We start from the raw sequence: 21,397 nt of genomic DNA on the forward strand, positions 1-21,397 counted from the left end.
CCTTCTCAGATCTTTGACGGAGTTGAAGATTATATAATTGTAGTTACTCTCTACATTATTTAGACCCCTTGAGATAGAATGTTTAGCAAAACTTTTGTTCTCAATATTGTTTGTTATATTTATTATTTGTTATTATTGTATATAGCTGTATTTGGTTTAGTTCTTATTTAGACAAAAAGGGGAGATGTAGGGATAAGTCCCGCCCCTTAGGAGGCGTGTTCGCCTCAGGCTAATGTTTGCATATAAATTTGGCGAGCGTGCTCCTAGCCGCTGCTTCTGCTTCTGCTTTCCTGGTCTCCACGGGAACGGTGGTTCTGTAAGTCTATTAAAGCTGTATATATATATTTTTACAATCTGTCTGCATTCGTTTACGCCGTTACAGTACAGCAGGATTTACTTGCTGTCATTTGTGTTCGAATGTGCATGAGTTGTGACCACAGCCTATGCAGAAATCTTGTAGGACTTGCTTTTCTTTTCTGCTTGCTATGGATTATTTTTCCAGTAGGCAAACTGTCTTATGCTCTTACCGAGCTCTTCCTGACTCCAGCTTCCTGCCCCGGCATGCTGTTCTTTAAGAACCAAAATATCATCATGACCTTTTAAAATTCACATCTTTCCCTTACTTGGTATAAAAGAGTCTAGATGAGCAGGAGGCACACACAACACAACACGACTGCTAAGACCAGGGGTAAAGGAATAGCATGTGAAATGATGCTAGTTTCTATCACACTTTCTTTAGTGTGGGAACTTCTCTTTAACCACAAAAATCACTTCCTCTTTATATTTCTAGCACCCAATTAATGTGAGACAAGAGTCCAGCATCCCTACCTATGGACAACCCATGACATTAAACACCAAGCTTCAGGACTGCTATGTGGCTTTGCCGACATCCATGTGGGCCCCAGCACCAGGTGCCACCTCTTGTTGGGAAGTGGTAAGGAGCCATAGATTGCCTATTTATTCTTTCTGGTCAAAGTTGTGCTCGGACGACAACGGAAGGGTAAATGCCACAGTATGCCTTTCAACTCAGAGAAGCAAAATCCTCCAAGGGACTGAAGCCTAGAGACAGGATAATACTGAAAGGAACATGCTACCTTTAAACGGTTTTGTTTCCAAAAGGAAGTAGCCCATATGATCCGGCCTCTCAGAATGCCTCTGTTGCAGTCTCCTCAAAATTCCACATCCAGAACAACTTCAAAGCTGCTAGCTGAGATGATCCAGCCTCACAGACTGTCCAGCCAGGACTTCAGATAAGCTCTACACTTTTTCATCACACAGAGACTAAACAAAAAAATGATACAATCAGCTCTCCCAGGACTTGACCATTATCCCAATTTTCTCAGGGTCCCCTAAATATGCTGTTGCCCCTAGATAGCAGGAAGCAGTCTAGAGAATACAAAGCCCACATTCCCAAAAGGTGGGGTAAGTGGGTTTTGGTCATTTGGCATTTGTTATCATTTTGCGTGGTGGTGGTCACAAGTTGTTATTGGCAATGGTTAGGAAAAATGCTGAACAAAGGAGATTAATTAGATTCAAGTATCTCTTTCTCTCTTTTCGTTTTTCAAGACAGGGTTTCTCTGTGTAGCTTTGCAGCCTGTCCTGGAACTAGACCAGGCTGGCCTCGAACTCACAGAGATCTGCCTGCCTCTGCCTCCCGAGTGCTGGGATTAAAGGCGTGCGCCACCACCACCCGGCTGTTAGAAAACTTTTAACTCACCAAGATAGGATAATATTTCCTCTAAATTGTTAAATACAGATAGACTGGATATTGTAAATGTAATTCTTACCTTGATAATTGTTATTACATATAGCTTTACTGGGTTAGAGTTAAAGCCATTCCTTTTTATTTAAAGGGGATTGCTGCGGAATATTTGTTTACACTGTGATGTCTCTTTGCCAAGGCACTGAATAGCCAATAGCTAGGCAGGAAGAGGTTAGGGAAGTCTTCTGGAACATAGAGGACTCTGAAAGGAGAAAGGGAGAGACATGAGGAGACACAGAGAATGGGATTCGCAAGATGGAAGAGAGGTAATGCCATGTGATGGGACGTAGATGAACATAAATGGGTTAAATCATAATAGCTAGTTAGGAACAAGCCTAAGTTATAGGCTAAGCGTTCATAATTTTAAAAAGTCTGTGTCATTATTTGGGAGTTGGCTGGCAGGATAAAAAAAAAAGACTTGTTACAGGCACAGAGAGACACAGAACAAGAAAGGCCAGTAGGCCAGCTACTGGGCACTCCAGAGCACAGAGGGCCAGCAGGCAGTACCAGAGAGGTAACCAGTGGCCAGTGGTGATGATGAGATGGGTTGGGGAAGGAAGAGCTAAAGGCAGAGATTTTACCATACAGATTTATATATCCAGGCAATGAAAAACCTGACTCATGTATCCACACCTAAGGTACCAATAGCCTGTGAATTTGCATTCAGAGAACTTGTCCGCCAGAGGCCTAACCTGATGAATCCAGTTCTGTTGTTTCATGGTGGCCGGCAGAGCTCAGAGTATGTTCAAATCCCAACACTGACAAACCATTGTCTTGATTTTATCCTATAAACTGACACTGGCCCTTCTCTCACAGGGTTCCATGAAGACTAAATGAATTAATAGATGCAAAGGCCTTTTGAACAGTTTGGCAAAGAATGAATAACTAGGAGCCCGCTTAGTGTGAAATAGATGTCAGCTGTGGTTATGAGCTTCTTAAGCTCTGCGGCTTTGGGCAAACCAGTTCTCATTTCCCCACCTTTCAGTCTGTCTCAGTGGACTTCACGGGGTTCTAGAGATGACAAACAGTGCCTTATGCGAAAGTATTTGGTAACTAGACTGTGCTAGGAGCATGCTGGTTGTTGCCGCAGTGAAGATTCTGAGACACAAATCCCTGATTATTCTGAGCTTCCCCCAAGTTTGAACTTCGACGTCTCTGCTTTCTTCTTGGCATTGCGTAAAGAAAGTTCAAAGGAAAAAAAGTAACAGTCAGCCAAGATCTCGAGGATAGATACGCCAAATATGCAGCTGCTACCCAAGTGTTGTCCAGGGGCAGTGGGATGACAGCCTGGAAGGTTGCTTCCTGAAACCCAAGAGGGACAGCAGTTGGAGGACATGCCAACCATCCATGGTATCAGGCTCTGCACTGCACCATGCTGTGGTGGAGTCCACGCTGTGAGATCCTTCTAAAACCCCCAAGAGGTACAGACTGGAGCTAGGTAAAGCCATTAAACAAAGGCTCCAAGAAGCTCTGCACAGTCAGCTGCCACCAGGAGTGCAGAGAGGAACCTGGAGCTGAGTGGGGAGCATGGCTGCTGTCCCTGATGAATGAATGGCCCAAGCTAAGATGAAAACTAACGGGAACTCATAGGATTGAAGTGTCCTCTGCAGTGGGTCTGAAAAATAAATTGTACCCTTCACCTAATCTCAAGGTGTAGTAACTACCCTCCCTGGGAAAAGAGATGAAGTCCCCAGTCTTTATTATTATTATTTGGAGATAGGCTCTCTCTACATAGACCTGTTCTAGAACTCACTATATTAGGCTGGCCTTATACTCAGGCCTTATACTCAGAAATCCACCTACTTTTGTCTCCCAAGCACAAGAATTAACGTTGTAAGCCACCATGCCCAGCTGGGTTTTTGGGGTGGTGGTGTGAGGGGTGAGGATATGGGGTAGGGCAAGGCAGCTATGGGGGATTGAACCTAGAGCCTTGATTGCTGGCACTCGATCACTAGGCTGAATACTGAGTACATTTACTTTTTTTGAGACAGGGTTGCATTGAATTGCACAGGCTAGCCTTGAATGCACTCTGTAGTCCAGGCTGGCCTGGAAGTTGTGGTCATCTTGTTTTAGGCTCCTGTCACACACTGCTATGCAAGGATAAAGCCCACAGACTCTAGCCAACTCTGATGACTGGAAACGCCCCACAACTTGGACTCTTAACAGAAGCAGAAGTTCACAGGGAGTCTCTGAATAACAGTGCTCAGAACACTGGCTTGTATAAAGTAGCAGACTCTACTACAGCCGACCACAGCAATGACCACATGTAACACATACTTGATAAAATTGTATTTTTTTTTTTACAGTCATTTGTACAATTTGTTACAAAACCATAGAAGACTACAACTTGCTTTAAATCATTTTTGGTCTGCAAATATGTAAAATCTGTGTGCAATTATCATGTATTTACAGGGCCTTGTTAGTCATTTTCAATGATTATTTCAACAATATCACACTCTCAACATAAGACATGGCTTAAGATAAATATATTAGTAAATAAATATTCTGAGAACATATTTCCATAAATGAAATGTGTTGCTATACATATACAGAATATACATAAGTTGTTTTCTAGCTTTAAAAACAGTTTTTCAAATGGTAATGTTGAAAAGAGCCCTTAGATCATTTTATCACAAAGCCTTTACAGCAAAGTCTTTACAAAAATCTTAAGTGCTATGGAAGAATTTTTTTTTAAAAAAAGTGTCTCGTTAGACCAACAATACAAAAAGTTTATGGAAGGAACAGAAAAAGGCTGATCAGTTTAAAAGATGATACTTTCAATTAATTCTTTTATAGACCACATTTAAAAAACATTAGTCCTGTGTGAACTTTGAGATCAGAAGACACAGGGGCAGGCGTGAACCACAGGACTAACGATGGAATCTAGTAAAATGACCTGGGCCTGGAGGAGAGAGGAACCGTTAGCCATAGGAGCTGTGAAGAGGTATCTCACGGATCAGAATGCCCAACCTTTCATCTGACTCTAGAATGCTACAGTTGACATGGCTGTTTTACACCCAGGGGTGGTATCAAGTTTATACTACCTATCACACACACTTAGATGGTACAAAGGTTCCCAGGGGAAAGTGAGGTGCTCCTTGTCCATGATTATGCAATTACCATACACTACTGATCTATTTCTGCCTCCTCCCTCCTCGAAAGAGGGTACTTGGAACTTCAAAGACACAATTTCTTTTTATTGAAATGGTGACATGAGACAGTTGACAGGTGATTTTGTTATGGTCTGATGAGGGAAAACAAAGATGGTGATTGCTTCTAAATCTTCCTTTTGTTTCTACTACCCCCAAACTACAACAACTACAAGTGTTTGTCCCCCACCACTGCCACTCTTTCAGAGGATAGCTGGACCTGTTCATCTGACTTCTTCCAGTGGCATTCAAATTCTCTATTCTTTTCTGTCTTAAGGCTATTGAGAAGTGGTTTTCTAGCCAGGGCAAAGACAAGTCTTTCTGGGGTTTGTTTCAGCCAAGGGAGAGATATGCACATGCAGACACTAAATGTGGAAGAAAAAAAAAAGTACAACCTGAAAAAACAAACATTTCGACAGTGAGAAGCTGCAGCTTTGCAGTTCATGTTAAAAGCTGTGCCCCATTCCCACTGCAAAGTAATGCAAGCTCTTGTTCTTAGCAGCTGCAGCTCCTGGCCCCAGAAATAAAGGCAACCCCATCACATGTCAACAGCTTAGGCCCTTCTCACACCCTCACCAACAGGTGCACTGAGCACAGCCTGGAGGAGGAGCCTTCAAGCAACAGACCCCCAGAGTTGGGCGGAAGAACAGATTTTATGAAAGCCACTTCCTAAAGGGTGAATGGCTGGATCACCTGATGTGGGGACTTCTTTCTGTCAGATCCTGGCTAGAAATAAGTCAATGTCCTCATCTAAAGACGGGGTTCTAAAGAACAAAGCATTCCGATGGTCTCAAACTGTGTAGTCTGGCCCTGGATTGACTTCCTGGAGTCTGACTGGAAGAGGGGTCATTTCTATCTCTGGTAACATAGGGTAGTCCCTGTTTCCCCAGGTTTCCAGGTTCCCATTCTGTAACTGAGCTTTCAGATCCACTAGGCCAAACTCTTTCCGATGGCAAAAGATATCGGCTAAATGAATGAATAAAAGTGACCAGAAAAGCTACTGACACAGGGCCAACCCGATTAGTTTCCTCTAAGGAAAAGAAAAACATTTTTAAGAAAAAGGACTATATTGGACAAAAAGGGTTACAATCCCTGAAGTAGTTTTCAATAAATTCTCTCCCTTTTAAAAAAAAAAAATCTTAAAAACAACAAGAACGACAAAAACAACCAAAAAAAAAATGGTTTGGGTTTAAAAAACTCCCTTCCCCTTAAAAAAGAAGAGGCCGGGAAAAAAAAAACATACAAAAGGCTACCCTTTGGGTCTTGAACTATCTGATAGTCTGTCTCGTGGAGAATCAGTACATAATAGTGCATCAGGCAGACAGATTAGCAGACCTCTGCTGGTGGGGTGAGCCACTGCAGTTACCAGGCAGAGGCCCAAAGAGCCCTGAGGCCTTTTTCTGGGGTTGGAAAATTGATTCAAATGTTTAGTGCACGCCCCCATGGGTCAAGTATATATTGACTAGAAAGGCAACCAAAGGGGGCAGTAGCTGGGGGGTGTGGCTGCCCCTAGACCCATGGGCACAGGTGTGTCCCAGCATGCCTTTTTTCAAGGGGCGGTGTACTGCTGCTGGGTGAGAGGAGCGCTTGTTTCTCCAGTCCCATAGGACACCAAGGCCACAAAACAACATTCCTCCTGGGTGTCTGTCCTGCACACCCCATTCAAATCACCTCTGCAATTGATGGCACAAAGTCCAGAACAATTTTACAGAACTTGAGAGCTGGACAGTAAGAGGGAGAGTTTCTCTTCCTTGCCACAGTGGTCAGAATGCAGGAGAGGGCCTAGTGACAGGACTGGTCAGTCTTGGATTCTGCTGGGACAAAGGTGATGACCCAAAGGAACAGAAGACAATGGGCACAATGCTCCCCAATAACCTGGGGCATAGGCAACAATGGTTTGATACCTCTCCTTTCCCTCCTGTTCCTAGCAGTTCCATGGTTGCCTACAGGTTTGGGCAGGAGAGGTAGAGCTTCCCAGAAGCCCTGAAGTCCAGATTTGCCTCAAAAAAGGGAAAAAGGAGAGGCAGCTTTGCATTGTTCCTCGGAGTTTGTACCCCTATCAACTAGCTTTTTACTTCAAGTTTCTGGTTCATTTTCAATAAGGCAGGTGTAACCCTGAGCTTTTCAAAGGCCTGAGGTCCCACCAAGGAGACAACAGTATCGACACATGATGTGGTTCATTTAATGCAGCAGTGATCTTTTTTCATCAAAAGTTGGTGGTTAGGGTTCTTTAAAATATATATTTAAATAACTTTTTACATTTATATATAACATCTTAGAAAAAAAAGAGAACTCAATCCCACACACCTCAGAACCCCAAACACACATTACAAAACAGAATAACACATTATTAAAAGAGACAAAGGACTCAAGAGATTTTGTCTGTTGGTTTGTTAATGGGGAGGGGATGCCACAGGTGGCTCACATTTTGGGTTGAGGAGGGCTCTTTATTATCACTTTTGTGTTTGTCAAAACTAATATATATATTAATATACTAATATATATATTATGTACTAGTATATATATATTAGTTTTGAAGGAAGCCAGACTTAGAAGTCTCCGTACAGTTTCCGATTTTTACAAAAGAGTTCCTTCTGAGCTCAAGCTCCCGTACCGATGCCTGGGCCAGATCCTGGTCCTGGGAGAGAGAGGGAGAAGAGTCAAGGTTGTGGAGAGCTGGCACAGCAGGCTTTGGGCAGTATGTACCAAGTAAGGTGGGCTCTTGGAAGTGACAGTTCACAATGGTGGGTGGACTATGTGAGTGACGGGGGAGGGACAGCAATGGCTTCTTTCCTGAGGGGCTCAAGTCTACACAGTTGTCTCTGGGGACAGGTCTTCCTTTTTTAGCTACACAGTCTTCTGGAAGTACTAAGATGTCATAGAATCATAATGTAGAAAACTGAATTCCTACTGGCACTGAAGAAGCAGGGAAGACAAATCACACAGATCTTCCTACAAGGACTTAAGGGAAGAGCAGAGGGAGCAAGAGAGACACTGATAAGGAAAGAAAGGCCACTGAGCTGAGATCTAGAGAGGTCTAGAGATGTAAATGAACCTGACATGCTGCAGGGATCAAAGGGAGAAGCTCCACTTAGAAGACATCTTATATGTATGCCTTATATATAAGCACTTGGGAGGCAGAGGCAGGGAGATCTTCTGAATTCAAGGCCACTCTGGTCTACAGAGTTGAGTACCAGGACATTCAGGGCTACACAGAAAAACCCTGTTTCAAAAAACCAAAAACCAAACCCAAACCAAATCAAACCAAAAACCAACCAAACAACCTCCCTCCCTGTCAAAGGACATCTTATAAAGGGAATGAGTCATTACAGTGTTTCTAGTGTAAGGATGGTGACTTAGGTCACCCAAATGGGACAGTAGGCAAGTATAGCGAGGTCTGTCGGGAGGACTTTGCACAGGGATGGACTAAGGGGACCATAGGAGATGCAGAACAGTTGATGAAATTGCGATTCCTATTGGGTGTGAAGTATCTGAAGGGAAGAGATGCCAACATCATGGGATTTGAGGATGGGTGGAGCTAAGAAGCAACGTTTGAAAACTATCAGGTACAGAAGCCAAGTCACAGAAGAAGCCAAACAGAAAAGGCCTGAGAAGAGAACCCCTATACAAATACCTACTATCATCTGCTCTCACCTGAAGCCTCAGCAGCCAGGGCATGGGACTCCTGAGTGTCCTGGGGAGCACTGGAGAGGCTAGCCCTGGAAGCATCCGCCTCCTCTGGAGAGCAGCCAGGCTGCAGTGGCACCTCAGCTTGGTAGCATGGAGCCTGTTCCTCTTCCCGAGTTGTCCCTAGACTCCAGTGGAGTCTGGGGACGTCCAAGCCCAGCATCCCACCCCAGGGGCTGTGGCTATGCATCCCTTGACAGTCTTGAGGCAAGCCCAAGTCACAGTCTACATCCTCTGGAATAATGGGGATACGCTGGCTCAGATCCCGGGCTCCTGCATAGCAGCTGGGTGGGGGTTCCTCAGTGAGTGTGTATTGCACACTCACCGAATAGTCTTCAGTGTAGCAGCCATTGCCCCTGCCAGCACTGTGGGCCACCTGCTTCTCTTCATAGAAGCAGCAGGGCAGGCCCTCATATTTTACCCCATCTGTCCTGGGAAAATGGTCTGAGTGAAGGCCATACAGGCCTTGGGAGCTCCCTGGTTGTGGCTCCCCACTTGTAGGGTTGCAGTCTTCAAGGAGCCGGGGACCCAGGAATAAGGTGCTGCCACCAGAAGCTGCTCCTGTCCCAGGGCCCAGGGAAGAGGGCTGGGGATCAAAGCAGCAAGCACATGATGGTCCCTCTGGACCTCCTTTCCAGGTCCTCCTGAGGTCCAGGGCAGCCCCAGGAGAAACCTCGAGCCCCACTTCTGAGGTAGAGCTGTTGGGCCCTCTGGGTTCCAGCGAGGAGTTGCTGCTGTAGTTCATCTCCAGGCTGCAGGTGGACAGCTGGTCCCCTGAGGGAGAGGCAGGGCCTAGCCAAGGCTCACCCCGCCCAGCACCTTGACTGTGTGCTGCTGGGAGCTCCTCTGGTGGTGGGGAGCCCTCAAGATGTACAGCAGGCCCCCGGCTGCGGTAGATGAAGGGGTCATAGTCACTGCTGAGGGAGCTGCGGAAGGTGGAACAGCTCCCATACACACCTTGGTTGCTGACTTCTGTGCAGTCCACCACGGAGTCACTGGAAGAGCAGCGGCACTGACCAGAGCTGTTACTGCTGCTATCACTGCCAGGACAATCTGCCAGATAGCCACTGCACACAGAACGGTGCCCATGGTAGCAGCTGAAGCTGGAAGAGCTGCCACTCTCCACGTGGGTGGGAGGGGCCATGTGCACCACAGTGGGGAAGAGCAGGCTACTGCCACCATTTGGTGGGAAGGCACGGGATGGACCCCTGGGTGCAAGGCTGGGAATAGGCTGGCCTTCCTGCTCTGGATAGCTGAGACCCTGGAAGTAGTAGTGTTGGTACATGGTCTCATACTGGGAGAAGCAAGCTGCCTTGGAGAAGCTGCGGCCACTGAACTTGGGCCTGCGGAAGGGATGGGCTGGTGAGTAGGCCCGGTGTTCCAGGCTGCAGTGGTGAGGGGCCAGAGTGTGGTCCAGGTGCAGGGATGGGTAGCCACGGATATAGGTAGGGGTCTGTGGAGAATAGAGGTTCTGCTCCCCATGCCGGTCCATGGTCAGCAGTGTGACAGGATTGCCATGGGAGTCCATACTTGTCCTGGTAGGGTAGGCTGGGATGGCATTGGTCCTATGCACACGGCCTGGGTAATGTACTGGCAGGGTCACTCTTGGCTGACGACCACGTGTAAGGTTGCTGGTCTCAACACAAACAGCACCCGGATTTCCCTTTTGTTCTGGAAGAGGAGGAAACAAGGTAATGGGTCAGAGCCTGAAGCATCAAGTAAAGCCAACTGCCAGGGAGTCTATGCTTGACCCTGCCACATTGTAAGCTGTCTTCAAGTTCAGCTGAGCTGACGGAGGATGACTTGTCTCTTTTCCTATCTCCCCACACAGAGTATAGAGAGCAAAACACAAAGATAGTGTCTCCCACCCTGCCCTGTAATGATGACAGGGGTAGAACAACAAATACTGCTACTGCATATTCATCATCCCTTGTGTCCCTGGAAACAACCCTGTAGTCTAGGCCTGGGCAGTCAACATTACTGCCATCTGTTAAAGAGACAGGGCTTTAGGCCTAGGGAGGCCAGGCCAAGATGCTAGGGAATTCTACTTTCCTCAGACATGGAGCCTGGCCTCCAACTTGCTACGTAGCTAAAGATGACCTTGAACTCCTGCGTCTACTTCCCAAGTGCTGGGTATACCATAAACCCAGCCAGTGTCCTATTTAATTGGAAACTCAAACTTGAACGCAAGATGATTTTCTTGCGTTGTGTGTGTGTGTGTGTGTGTGTGTGTGTGAAGCCTGTGATTTTGCACAAACTAGGCAACAGTCTCTTACTGAGCCTCATCACCTGCCCCTAAAAGTGATCCTTAATGCCAAGCTCGGCTTAGAATTGTGCAGCCAAGTTTCAAAACCTAATGCTTACACACCTACAGGTCCAGAAGACCATGCCGTGTTGGTTCAGTTTGTTCATGAGTCTACAGCATGCATTAAGCACTTATCATACTTTGAAGGGACAGTGTCCTCCAAGATCTCTAACAATTACCTATGATGTTGTGCCGACAGTGGGGGCAAGTGTGGTGCTGCAGTAGCCATGGATCCACACACTTCCTATGGAACCGATGGGTACAGGGGATGACCCGAAGTTCCTGCAAAGGGAAAGAGGGGGACATAGCATGAAGAATGGACTGAAGGGAGGGACTTATGCCTTCAGTCTCACACATGTGCCGGTGCCCTCCTGCTAAAAGATGAATCTTAAAGTGTTCTTAGATTAAGCAGTACCAGGAAGAAGAGGGCCTAGTGGGACCTTGTTTCCCTCTACTTCTCTTTTGTGTCCTTCTGGTAAGCAATGTTGAAGAGTTACTATTTTTTTATTTCTTTCTTTCTTTTTTTTTTTTTTTAAGACAGGATTTCTTTGTGTAGCCCTGGCTGTCCTGAAACTCAGAGACCTACCTGTCTGCCTGTGCCTTTTGAGTGCTGGGATTAAAGACGTGTGCCACCACTACCTGGTTTATTTATTTATTTTTAAGCTAGATCTCTCTCTCTCTCTCTCTCTCTCTCTCTCTCTCTCTCTCTCTCTCTCTCTCTCTCATGTATACAGTGTTCTGCCTGCATGTATACCTGAACACCAGAAGAGGGCACCAGATCTCATTAAAGATGGTTGTGAGCCACTATGTGGTTGCTAAGAACTGAACCCAGGACCTCTGGAAGAGAAGCCAGTGCTCTTAACCTCTGAGCCATCTTTCCAACCCCAGATGATAAATTTTATTAGAGATGAAGAGGGAACTTTCAGGATAGGAAAGCAGTGTATCTCAGAAGTTGCTCAGGAGAATGGAGCAGAAAAGGGAGTTCGTGTTGCTAGAGTTAGGCTGGCACAGAGGTCAGATACATGGAGAAAGAACAAAGAAAAAGAATAAGAAAAGGTACATTTTTCTGAGTAATTCAGAAACAGGCAGACGTACAAAGCAGCACAGCTGCATTCTGCACAAGACTGCGTTAATTTTTACTTTTAGTTTTTTGAATGCATGCTTACATGTTTGTACTGAGTGTATATATGTGAATGTAGTTGCCTGAGGGGGTACTAGTCCCCTGGAGCTGCAGGTAGGTATGAATCACTCAACACGGGTTTTAGGAACAGAACTCAGATCCTCTCCGAGAGAAGCATGTGCTCCTAACCACTGTGGTATCTCCAGTCCGATCCATCACATGTTTTCGTCATGATATGCTGCCTCCTTATTTGCAGTCAAACTGTCCGAAAACTATGTGCTCAAACAAACCTTTGCTTTTTATATGTTTATTACTGCGGGTATTTGTTATAGGAATGGAAAGTTAAAACACTGTACTCTCTCCCCTAATTCCAACTAAGGGTCAGTTTCATTCCTTCAAGTAGGGCCCATAGGGAGAAGGAAACTGAAACTGTCCAATCTACGTGGCCCAATCATAGTCTTCAGGGTTAAAGACAAGGAAGGCAAGGAAGTGGGTTCCTTTCGAGGAGCTGGAGGGCACACCTAAGTTCAAAGCCTCAGGCTAGAGAGTATGGGGTTTGTGGGGAGAGTTACAAACACCCTAGGTCATCTATGTTGATGTAGAGCAGTGGTTCTCAGTCTTCGGGTTGCGACACACCAAACCATCTGAAAACACAGATATTTACATCACAACTCATAACAGTAACAAAATTACAGTTATGAAAGAGCAACGAAAATAATTTTATAGGCTGGAGAGATGGCTCAGTGGTTAAGAGCATTGCCTGCTCTTCCAAGGGTCATGAGTTCAATTCCCAGCAACTACATGGTGGCTCACAACCATCTGTAATGAAGTCTGCTGCCCTCTTCTGGTCTGCAGACATACACACAGAGAGAATATTGTATACTGTATACATAATAAATAAATAAATATTAAAAAAAAGAAAATTTTATGGTTGGGGGTCACCACACATGAGGAACTATACTAAAGAGTTGTAGCATTAGGAAGGCTGAGAGTCACTGAACCATATACAGACGATTGCTTCTTGGCACTTTTGAAGGAGGTCAAGTACAAAGAACACTTGCTGGGGCCACCTAGCTTCAAAGGAAAGCAGTATATGACAGAATGTGATGGCTTTCCAAGTATCATCATGACTATTCCTGCTGCTTTGCTTTTATTTTCTCACAAGTCTGACACAGTGATATTCACACTAATAACCAATGTGCTTTAGAATGCCTGTGTCTTCTCACCTAAGTAGCCTTTGTGAGCGTCTAGTATGCTGGTTCGGATCATCAATGCAGACACTGGATAAAGTCACTTGCCAAACCAAGAACCTGCCTGGGCTAGGTTGGAACCCTGGGCTAGGTCGGAACCCTGGGCTAGGTCTGTACCTACAGTCCATGCACGAGCACCATTCCAAGTGCCTGTGTGCAAACTATATATGAGGGGCTATCCAAGGCCTGAACTCTCAAACATTTTGCTCCACCCCCACCCCAACTCTTTTGTGTGTACCTGTCCAACTGGAGATAGGCACAAAGTAACAAAGCGCTAATGATGGGTGGTTATAAGTGAATGGTCTATGCTGCTCCTAGTACTTTAATTCCAACTTTTAATAAAGAGCCACAAGTGAAAACAAAGGCATCTTGACTTTTTCCAAGTAAACATACCACATAACCACTTCTTCAAAGCAAAGAAAACAACTTGTTCTTGTATCTATGTATTTTCTGTCTAACCATGTACTTTTTTGCTTATTTGTTTTGTTTTGTTGTTGCAGTTATGACCTTAAACTCATAATTCTCCTGATTAGCCTCTCAAGTGCTATAATGATTGCCACGTGCTACCATGCGTGGCATTCACGTACTTCTGATTAACCTCTAAAGTAACCATTTATAGACTATTATGTCTTCCCAGGTCCTAGGAGAAATACCTTTAAAAGCCTGAACATTGAATCAAGGTTGTAGGGAACTCTGGTCATGGTGGTCCCCAGCACCTCTGGGGACCGTATATCCCCTCCCCACCCAAGACAGGTCCTGTCTCTAACATTACCTCTCCATCAATGTACTTCTCCAGACAGATAGCACAGTCAGATGTGGAGCCACTGCTAAGTGTATCCAGGGCCCCACAGCTTCCTTCCCGGCGCCCTTTGCTTTTGGAGTTGAACTTTCTGGTTTCCATCTTCTCCAGAGCCTGCACAGCCAACCTGTTCATGGAATTCTGCAAGGAAGAACATGGTCAGTGTTGGTACATATTAATAGTAGTATTCACACCCAGGCCAATGCACTCAGGACACTGGGACAGAAAATACTAGTCTCACTCAGGTCAAACAGATTCTTGAGAAATTGTTCAAAACTCATCCTGCCACTGTATTGCATAGACCCTTTAGAGTGCCCATGACATTCGTCTAGGATTTTCACAAGTGACCCTACTCCAAAGTCTTGCCTTCAAGGTAAAAGGCAATTCTCTGTTTCTGGTACTTGCCAACTCTGTGGGACTTTGGTTTTTAGAAGGCTCAATGTCAAATACCTCCTTGGTGAGGGAAATGAGCGTTTAGATGAGTGCTCTGCATCTGACACACAGTGTGAGTGGATAAATACTAGCCAATAATCCCTGTTTTTGCTGGTGATGGCCCCTCAGACCTCCTGACAACTGAAACCATTTTTCTTTTGACTGTCACTCTCCAAGGTACCTTCTCGCCAAGGTGTCACACTGCCACACATCTCAGTCTATCCTCCTGCTTCCCCTCCTCTCTCCACCCTCAGCCTGCAGATCTTTCTTGTAAGCAGCAGTACTAGTATGGCTACCTGTTTATCAAGAGACATCATAAGGGCCTGGCAGAGGTAAATTTCATCACAAGACCTTGGGACCTGACAGTCCCAAAATCTACCCGAGGAGCAAAGGTCTCATGTTCCAAAACAAAATTTTATTTGGACATTTCCTTTAAAATAGTTGTTGGAATACCCCCAATGAAGAGGCCTTTTCAAGCTTGCCCCTCTCAGCACTTGAGGTCTGGCATTCTCCAGAACACTGAGAAAGGAAGGGGAGCAAGAACAGCAGGTTGGCTAGACCTCTAACTTTCATCAGCAACAGAGTAATGGGGTTCACAAGTTGCTCTTAGGGGTTACCTGACTACGACGCTGCTTCAGCTTGATTTTGACAAGGAGAATGAGGCAAACCAGGGAGACGACGACGAAGAAAGCCAGGAAAATCCCCATGTCAAAGTACTCAGTGGGTTGCTAGAATAGAACACAAATGCCATGAGCCATGTTCTCTTTGGCCTGATTGTGGGCATGTGGGCTGTCAGTCCTGGTCAGGAAAAGGAGTGGAAGAGTGAGGACAGGATCCCTCAGTGTGTAGGAAGCTTGTGGGGTTCTGCTCATATGAACATAGTGATAGTGCCTTAATGTGGCCAGGATGGGGGTGGGGGAGTTATAGTAGTAGCCTCATACCTCCTAATAGCCGAGAGAGCCATCTGTAAAGTTTAGTCTCCCATTAAAACAGCGCAAAGTTTGGTATACCTTGTGAGAAAAGCCCCTCTGAATAAACACAAATAATCACAGTTATAGACAAAGGAGTGAGTGTTGTGTTTTGAGGGAACAGTGATTACTAAGCATATAATTAATGGTTTACAACAACTTAGAAAATTGTATGGTGCTTCCACAAAAATCAGCTTCCACTACAATGAGTCACGTTTGCCCAAGAGTTCCTTCTTCCTTTAAAATGAAGACAGGAAGTCAGTTCTGCAAACGTCTTGTTTCTTTTCTTGGTGTGGGGTAGGGGTTGGCATTTATCCTAAGCTGGTCTTACCTTGCTATGGAGCTGAAGATGACCCTGAATTTCTAACCCTACCACCACTCACCTTCTAAATGTTGGAATCACAGCTGTGCCATGACAGCAACTTTATGTAGTGCTGGGCTTTGTGGATGCTAGGCAAGTCCTCTACCAACTGAGCTGTGCTTGGCAGCTCTTATCTTTTTCACACAAAGAACACTGACTTCTGCTATCTGAAGCTGCTACACCTCCGACATCCATTTAGCCAGTAAGAATAGGAACCTAGTAAGATCTGTGCTACCCAGACACTTGGTGCAGGAGGAAGAATCATTCTACATGGGAACAGTTCAGTAACTGTGAAGAGGGAAGAAAACATATATGGGCATCAGCCCCAGATTCCAAGGTTGAGGAGATGTCAGTCAAGTATCAGTGGGCAGTACTACTGTTTCAGTACAATGAAGTGATGCCTGACTGCTACTCATCACCAACCAATGTCAGTCCCACATCTGAGAAATTCTTAACATTCGTATTTGTGAGTCAGTGATCTACCCGATTGGCAGAAGGAAGTATAGGCCTTTTCTTCTCTCTAGGTCAAATGGCAGGGAAGAGACAAAGGGAAACAAGTGCTAAATGTGTCATCCCTTCATTTTTTCAGCTTGTCTCTCAGAAGGATTGGCTAAAAGGGGCAACGGCAGATGAGTGAAACCAGAGACTTCATAGCATACAGTGTCTATTTCTGTAAGCTTTTACAATTTTTTTTTTACAAATAAAGAAATTTAGTAAAAATTTCTGTTTTCCGTCCTGTAGCTGAGCTCAACCCATAGGAACAGATACTATGCCAGCATTCTAGATATAGGGACAAGATGGCTGAAAGCCAAAGCTCAAAGGAAATGAAGGCACCGACCGGTAGACAACAGACAAGTTACTACTCACTCGAGGAGGGAGGTGCTGGATCCTTGCTCGAGCGACTTTCTGCTTGTTGACAATGTTCATCAGCTTGATGGCATCTGCACCCTTCACATATACCACTGGCCTCTTAAGAGGGTCTTCTGAGCCTTGGTTTAGCTGGCAAGAAAGAGAGGGCACCAATTAAAAGACGTGCTTACTTTAAGAAGCAAGAGAGGCTTGGCGGTGTTGGCACACACCTTCAATCCCAGTACTCGGGAGCCAGAGGTAGGAGAATCTCTGTGAGTTTGAGGCCAGACTGGTCTATAGACTGAGTTCCAGGACAGGCTCCATAGCTACAGAGAAACCCTGTCTCAAAAAACAAACAAACAAACAAAAGAAAAAGAAAAGAAAAGAAAAGAAAAGAAAAGAAAAGAAAGAAAAAGCAAGAGAGTTTGGGATGTGGCTCTGTGGTAGAGCACTTGTCTGGCAATGCAAGGTCTACCTTTCAACACACACACACACACACACACACACACACACACACACACGTTTTATGAATGCATACACAAGAAAGAACATTAAATCCCCACTTGGACATCTTGAAATCTTCAATCATTATAGACTTGGGATTCCCAGAAAGGCAAGGATAGAGTGCTATACTTGTTTTAAGATGGGCTGAGCTGGCTGAAAGTCCCGAAGACTATTTGAAAATGTCCCTTATCCCTAACTCCTGACACATAACCACTTTCTATATGCCTCCCTCAGGAAATAATACTCAAACACAGGCATATTACTTTAGCAGATAGGTGCAAAGAATCTGAGACAAGGATGTCACAACAGTGCCCACTCAATATAACCACAGCAAATTCCTCTCAGGCAGACAGTAGGAATGATTTTGGTGGAGATTTATTTACCTGGTCAATGGCTTCTGGGTTTTCAGATACATCAAAGATAACTGCAGTGGCTCCCCGCTGAACTGCTCTCTTGGCCTGGAACATGAAAAAGAGAAGGTTGGCAACTCTGTCCCCACCTGCCCTGAGCCAGGGTTTCTCTGTATAATAGCCTTAGTTGTCCTGGAACTAGCTCTTGTAGACCAGGTTGGCCTCCAACTCACAGAGATCTACTTGCCTCTCTGCCTCTCAAGTTCTGGGGTTAAAGGTGTGCACCACCACTGCCCAGCCCAGCAATTCTGTCTTTTGACCCTACCAATACTGGACTCATAAATCAGGCATGGCTTCTAATGCAGAACCAGAGAGTAAGCAATATCTGTGCCTCTGAGCAAGTTGTTCTACTTCTCCAAGCCTTGACATTCTAATCTGAAAAACGGGAGACATAGCCACTTACTGTGTCCTATCATCCCAATAGCCTGGTGACTTAGAATGGGTGGAAATGAGTAAACTGACTACTGCAAAGCCTTCCTTTCCTATCTAGCTGGAATATTAAAAACAAGTCGATGGATGGGCAGTTTGCCCAGCCAGTGCAGAGGTACTGGTTTTGATATTTTCTGCTATGAACACACTGCCCCTGGCAACCAGAGTAAATGCCTTTGGTTTGTCTCTTGTGGTCCTTTCTTCCTTCCCATGCCATCCAGTGAGAATAGCATGTTGACTACTACTGAATGAATCTCAAAATGGTCACTTTTAACATACAACACAAGCTGCAGATCTTTGTAGACACCATTGGGGGGCTTACAAGAAATAATAAGTGGCGATTTAGAGCAGTTGGCTGCCAAGCTTGGCTGAACATCAGAAACCACTTGTGAAGTTTGTAAGCAGATTTCCTGGCTCTGACCACAGAGACGGGTTCAGTGGAGCTGGACTCAGCTGATCCCACCAGTTGGAAAACTAGAGGTCAGAGGGACAAGACAAGAAGGCTTAGAAACAAATGAGCAGTGATAGAAATTTATTTTGTTGGGGTAGAGGAAAAGATGGGAGAAAAGATTCCTTTCCACCTCAGTGAACCTTCTCATTTTATCTCCAGCTAAGTGAACAACAGAGTTGAATCTTCAGAAGAATGAGACAGACCCTTGCTTTTAGGACTTGAAGTACTGTAACAGAGGCAGCCACTCTTAAAAAAAAAAAAAAAGACAGGGAAAACAAGCCAACTTCCCAAACCAGCATGCTAAAAGATGAGCAGATTATCATCAAGGCCAGTCACTATGGGCTCAAACAGTGAATAAACCCAACAAATAAACAGAGAATAAATGTAAATTCCTTCCACAGGAATAATCTGTACCGACAGGTGCACAAATCCAAAGAGCACCGATTAGAATGACCAATGACTTTATCGGACCACTAGAGGGCAGTGCCACTTCGTTACTTTTTAAGTCAATCCCTTGCACTTGGGACCAAGTCAAAACTTTGTGACACTGAAGATAAAGTATGCTCCTTGGAAGTTTAAGAAACCCAGGAATCCTGGGTGCAGTGATGCAGGATTTGTCCTTGTCCTACAGGTACCTTCCTTAAAAACAAACTGAGACTGAACAATCAGAAAGTCATCTGAGGGTTACCTGGCTGTTTTATTATCAGTGTTTACTGGTGTCCAGTGGGCTGTCCCTGCTAAGCTTCAGTCATTCTCTTTTCTGCTTGGCAGTGTTGTGGTCAAACCTGGGCTTTGTTCATGCTGAGCAAGTGTGTTCTACCACTGCATCTTAAGTCACTGAATCTTTCATGCCTCAGAACAAATACGTCCCTGTGCGAGTCCAAGATAAAATGGCACGACTGTTCTTTTAGATTAAGTTCCTTAGGGCAGCAGACTTCTACCCACAGCTCTTAGACTCCTGATGGGTGCTTGTGTCTCTGCCCCAGTGGTACCCTAGGCTTCTTCACAAATTCCATTCCCAGAGGAAGAAATAAAGAGGGCCTCTCATTCCTTTATTCTGCTTTCATCCAGGGATCCAGCATATCAAACAGTACTGTGAAGAGTGTGAGTTCAGATGTGTTCTGACTGGAGTGCACCTGGAGAGGCTGGCACAGGCTGCAGTGCCTGGGTAGGGAATGCCTTCCTGGAATGTGCCTCGGGGAAACTACACAGCCAGAGGGCCTCCTTGACTTCCCTGTATTTCTTGTTTCACAAGAACATGAATGTTCATTTGTTTCAGAGGCATGACCCATTCAGGGCAGACATCACAGAGCTGGGGGCAGGGAGTGTAAACCTTGGGCCTCATTCATACCAGGTTATGTACTTTACCATGGGGCTATACATTCTCAGCCAAACAAAAGGTTATTCAAAACATACATGGTTTTGTTAGGCATGGTGGCACACACCTTTAATACCAGCACTTGGGAGGGGGAGGCAGAGTCAGAGTCAGAGTCAGAGTCAGAGTCAGAGTCAGAGTCAGAGTCAGGTATATCTCTGAGTTTGAGGATGGCCAGGGCTACACACAGAAACCCTGTCTTGAAACACCAAACCAAAAACAAACCTTATTTCTTTGGTGAGGAGGGCAGGTAGAGAATAAAGTGCTTAGTTCTCATCTACAACTCAACTCAGACAAATCACTAATGCATGGAATCTAAGGACAAGTCCCGTAGCTGAGCAAATTTTCAGTGAATTACAATAAAAAATTTATTTATGGAGGCTGGAGATGTAGTGCGATTGGCAGAGTGCTTGCCAACCATGCCTAAAGCCCTAGCCCTTCATAAAGAGATCCTTAGCATGGCATTAGGACTGGATATGGGGTCTGTAATTCCATCATTTAAGAGGTAGAGGTGGGAGAATTATAAAATTCAAGATCATCCCAGCAACAGAGTTTGAGCGTAGTTTGGACCAAGCTGCTACTTGAAGTAATTTGTATTTCCAGCACATATCAGGACTGGGTGAAAGGAGATCTACTGAGAGCATGCCTGTTGAGAGGTGGGAGGCTTTAGAAAAGACTGATGGCTGGGGATGTTACTCAGTGGTAAAATGTGCTAGCATGCATTAATCCTGAGTTTGTTTAATCCTCAAGAAAAGGTCATGGGTAACCTTAATTTACAAGATGGGAACTTTCATTATATTTTAAAAATATAAAATACTGTTTGGTTACACTTTTCCTCCTGCCCCAATATAATTTTAAAAACTTGAGAAGCCAAGTTCTCTGAACAAATTTTCCAATTTCATCTATTGCCAATCTCTTGCCAAACTATTATATTTCAAACAATCTAAATCGTAGCTAGAAGATTACCAGTCTTGTGACTAGAGTACACTTTATTTTTATAATGTTATACCTGTAACGCTGCTTGAAAGGATGGAAAAGCAAGAAAAGTGGCTTTCTTAGATGTGAGACATCCCTGCAAAACTAAACAGCAGCCAAAGGCCTTGCCTTGCTAACCTTCCCATCAGAGGTATCTTCAGGTTGCTTTTATCCTCACTTAGGCCAGCTAAGGTAGAACCAAAGGAGAGGCAACCAGAAACATAGTGGCAAGGGGATGTTTGTAGGTGATACAAAGTAAGGAAAGAGCAAAATCTGCACACTTCTATTTTACAAAGCACAAAATTTGAAGCCTCAGAAGGCAAAACCCTACTAATCACTTATCACTCCTATGATGATTCAGTTAATGCTCAGTAAATTCAAAGAAACCTGTCTGGGCTCATATTTAGGTTATGGCAGGGAGAGAGAAAGAGCTCCCTGACTATGGGGATGGTTCTTCCACAAGACCAAGTCTATAAACTCCCAATGCAGACAGCATTCTGATGACAATGATTCTGTTATAATAGGGCCTTATAGGGATGAGTGTGTGTGTGTGTGTGTGTGTGTGTGTGTG

At 44.9% G+C, this 21,397-nt stretch overlaps 1 protein-coding gene across 4 annotated transcripts in view; it reads right to left on the bottom strand.

The window, feature by feature from the left end:
* Positions 1-21,397, bottom strand: part of LOC101987930 (E3 ubiquitin-protein ligase ZNRF3) — a 262,088-nt gene that overhangs the window by 92,732 nt on the left and 147,959 nt on the right. For 2 of the 4 annotated variants that reach the window (XM_026788717.1, XM_026788716.1), the window contains exons 3-8: positions 17,570-17,644; positions 16,701-16,832; positions 15,122-15,232; positions 14,046-14,213; positions 11,083-11,185; positions 8,566-10,269 (exon numbers count right to left, since the gene is read on the bottom strand). In XM_026788717.1, coding sequence (XP_026644518.1) covers positions 8,566-10,269; positions 11,083-11,185; positions 14,046-14,213; positions 15,122-15,232; positions 16,701-16,832; positions 17,570-17,644 — 2,293 coding nt within the window. Of the gene's footprint in view, positions 1-4,048; positions 7,550-8,565; positions 10,270-11,082; positions 11,186-14,045; positions 14,214-15,121; positions 15,233-16,700; positions 16,833-17,569; positions 17,645-21,397 lie in introns of those variants that run through there. The other 2 variants (XM_026788719.1, XM_026788718.1) reach the window with 2 other exon arrangements.

This window comes from Microtus ochrogaster, unplaced genomic scaffold (assembly GCF_000317375.1).
Source record: "Microtus ochrogaster isolate Prairie Vole_2 unplaced genomic scaffold, MicOch1.0 UNK6, whole genome shotgun sequence".
Taxonomy (NCBI): Eukaryota; Metazoa; Chordata; class Mammalia; order Rodentia; family Cricetidae; genus Microtus; species Microtus ochrogaster.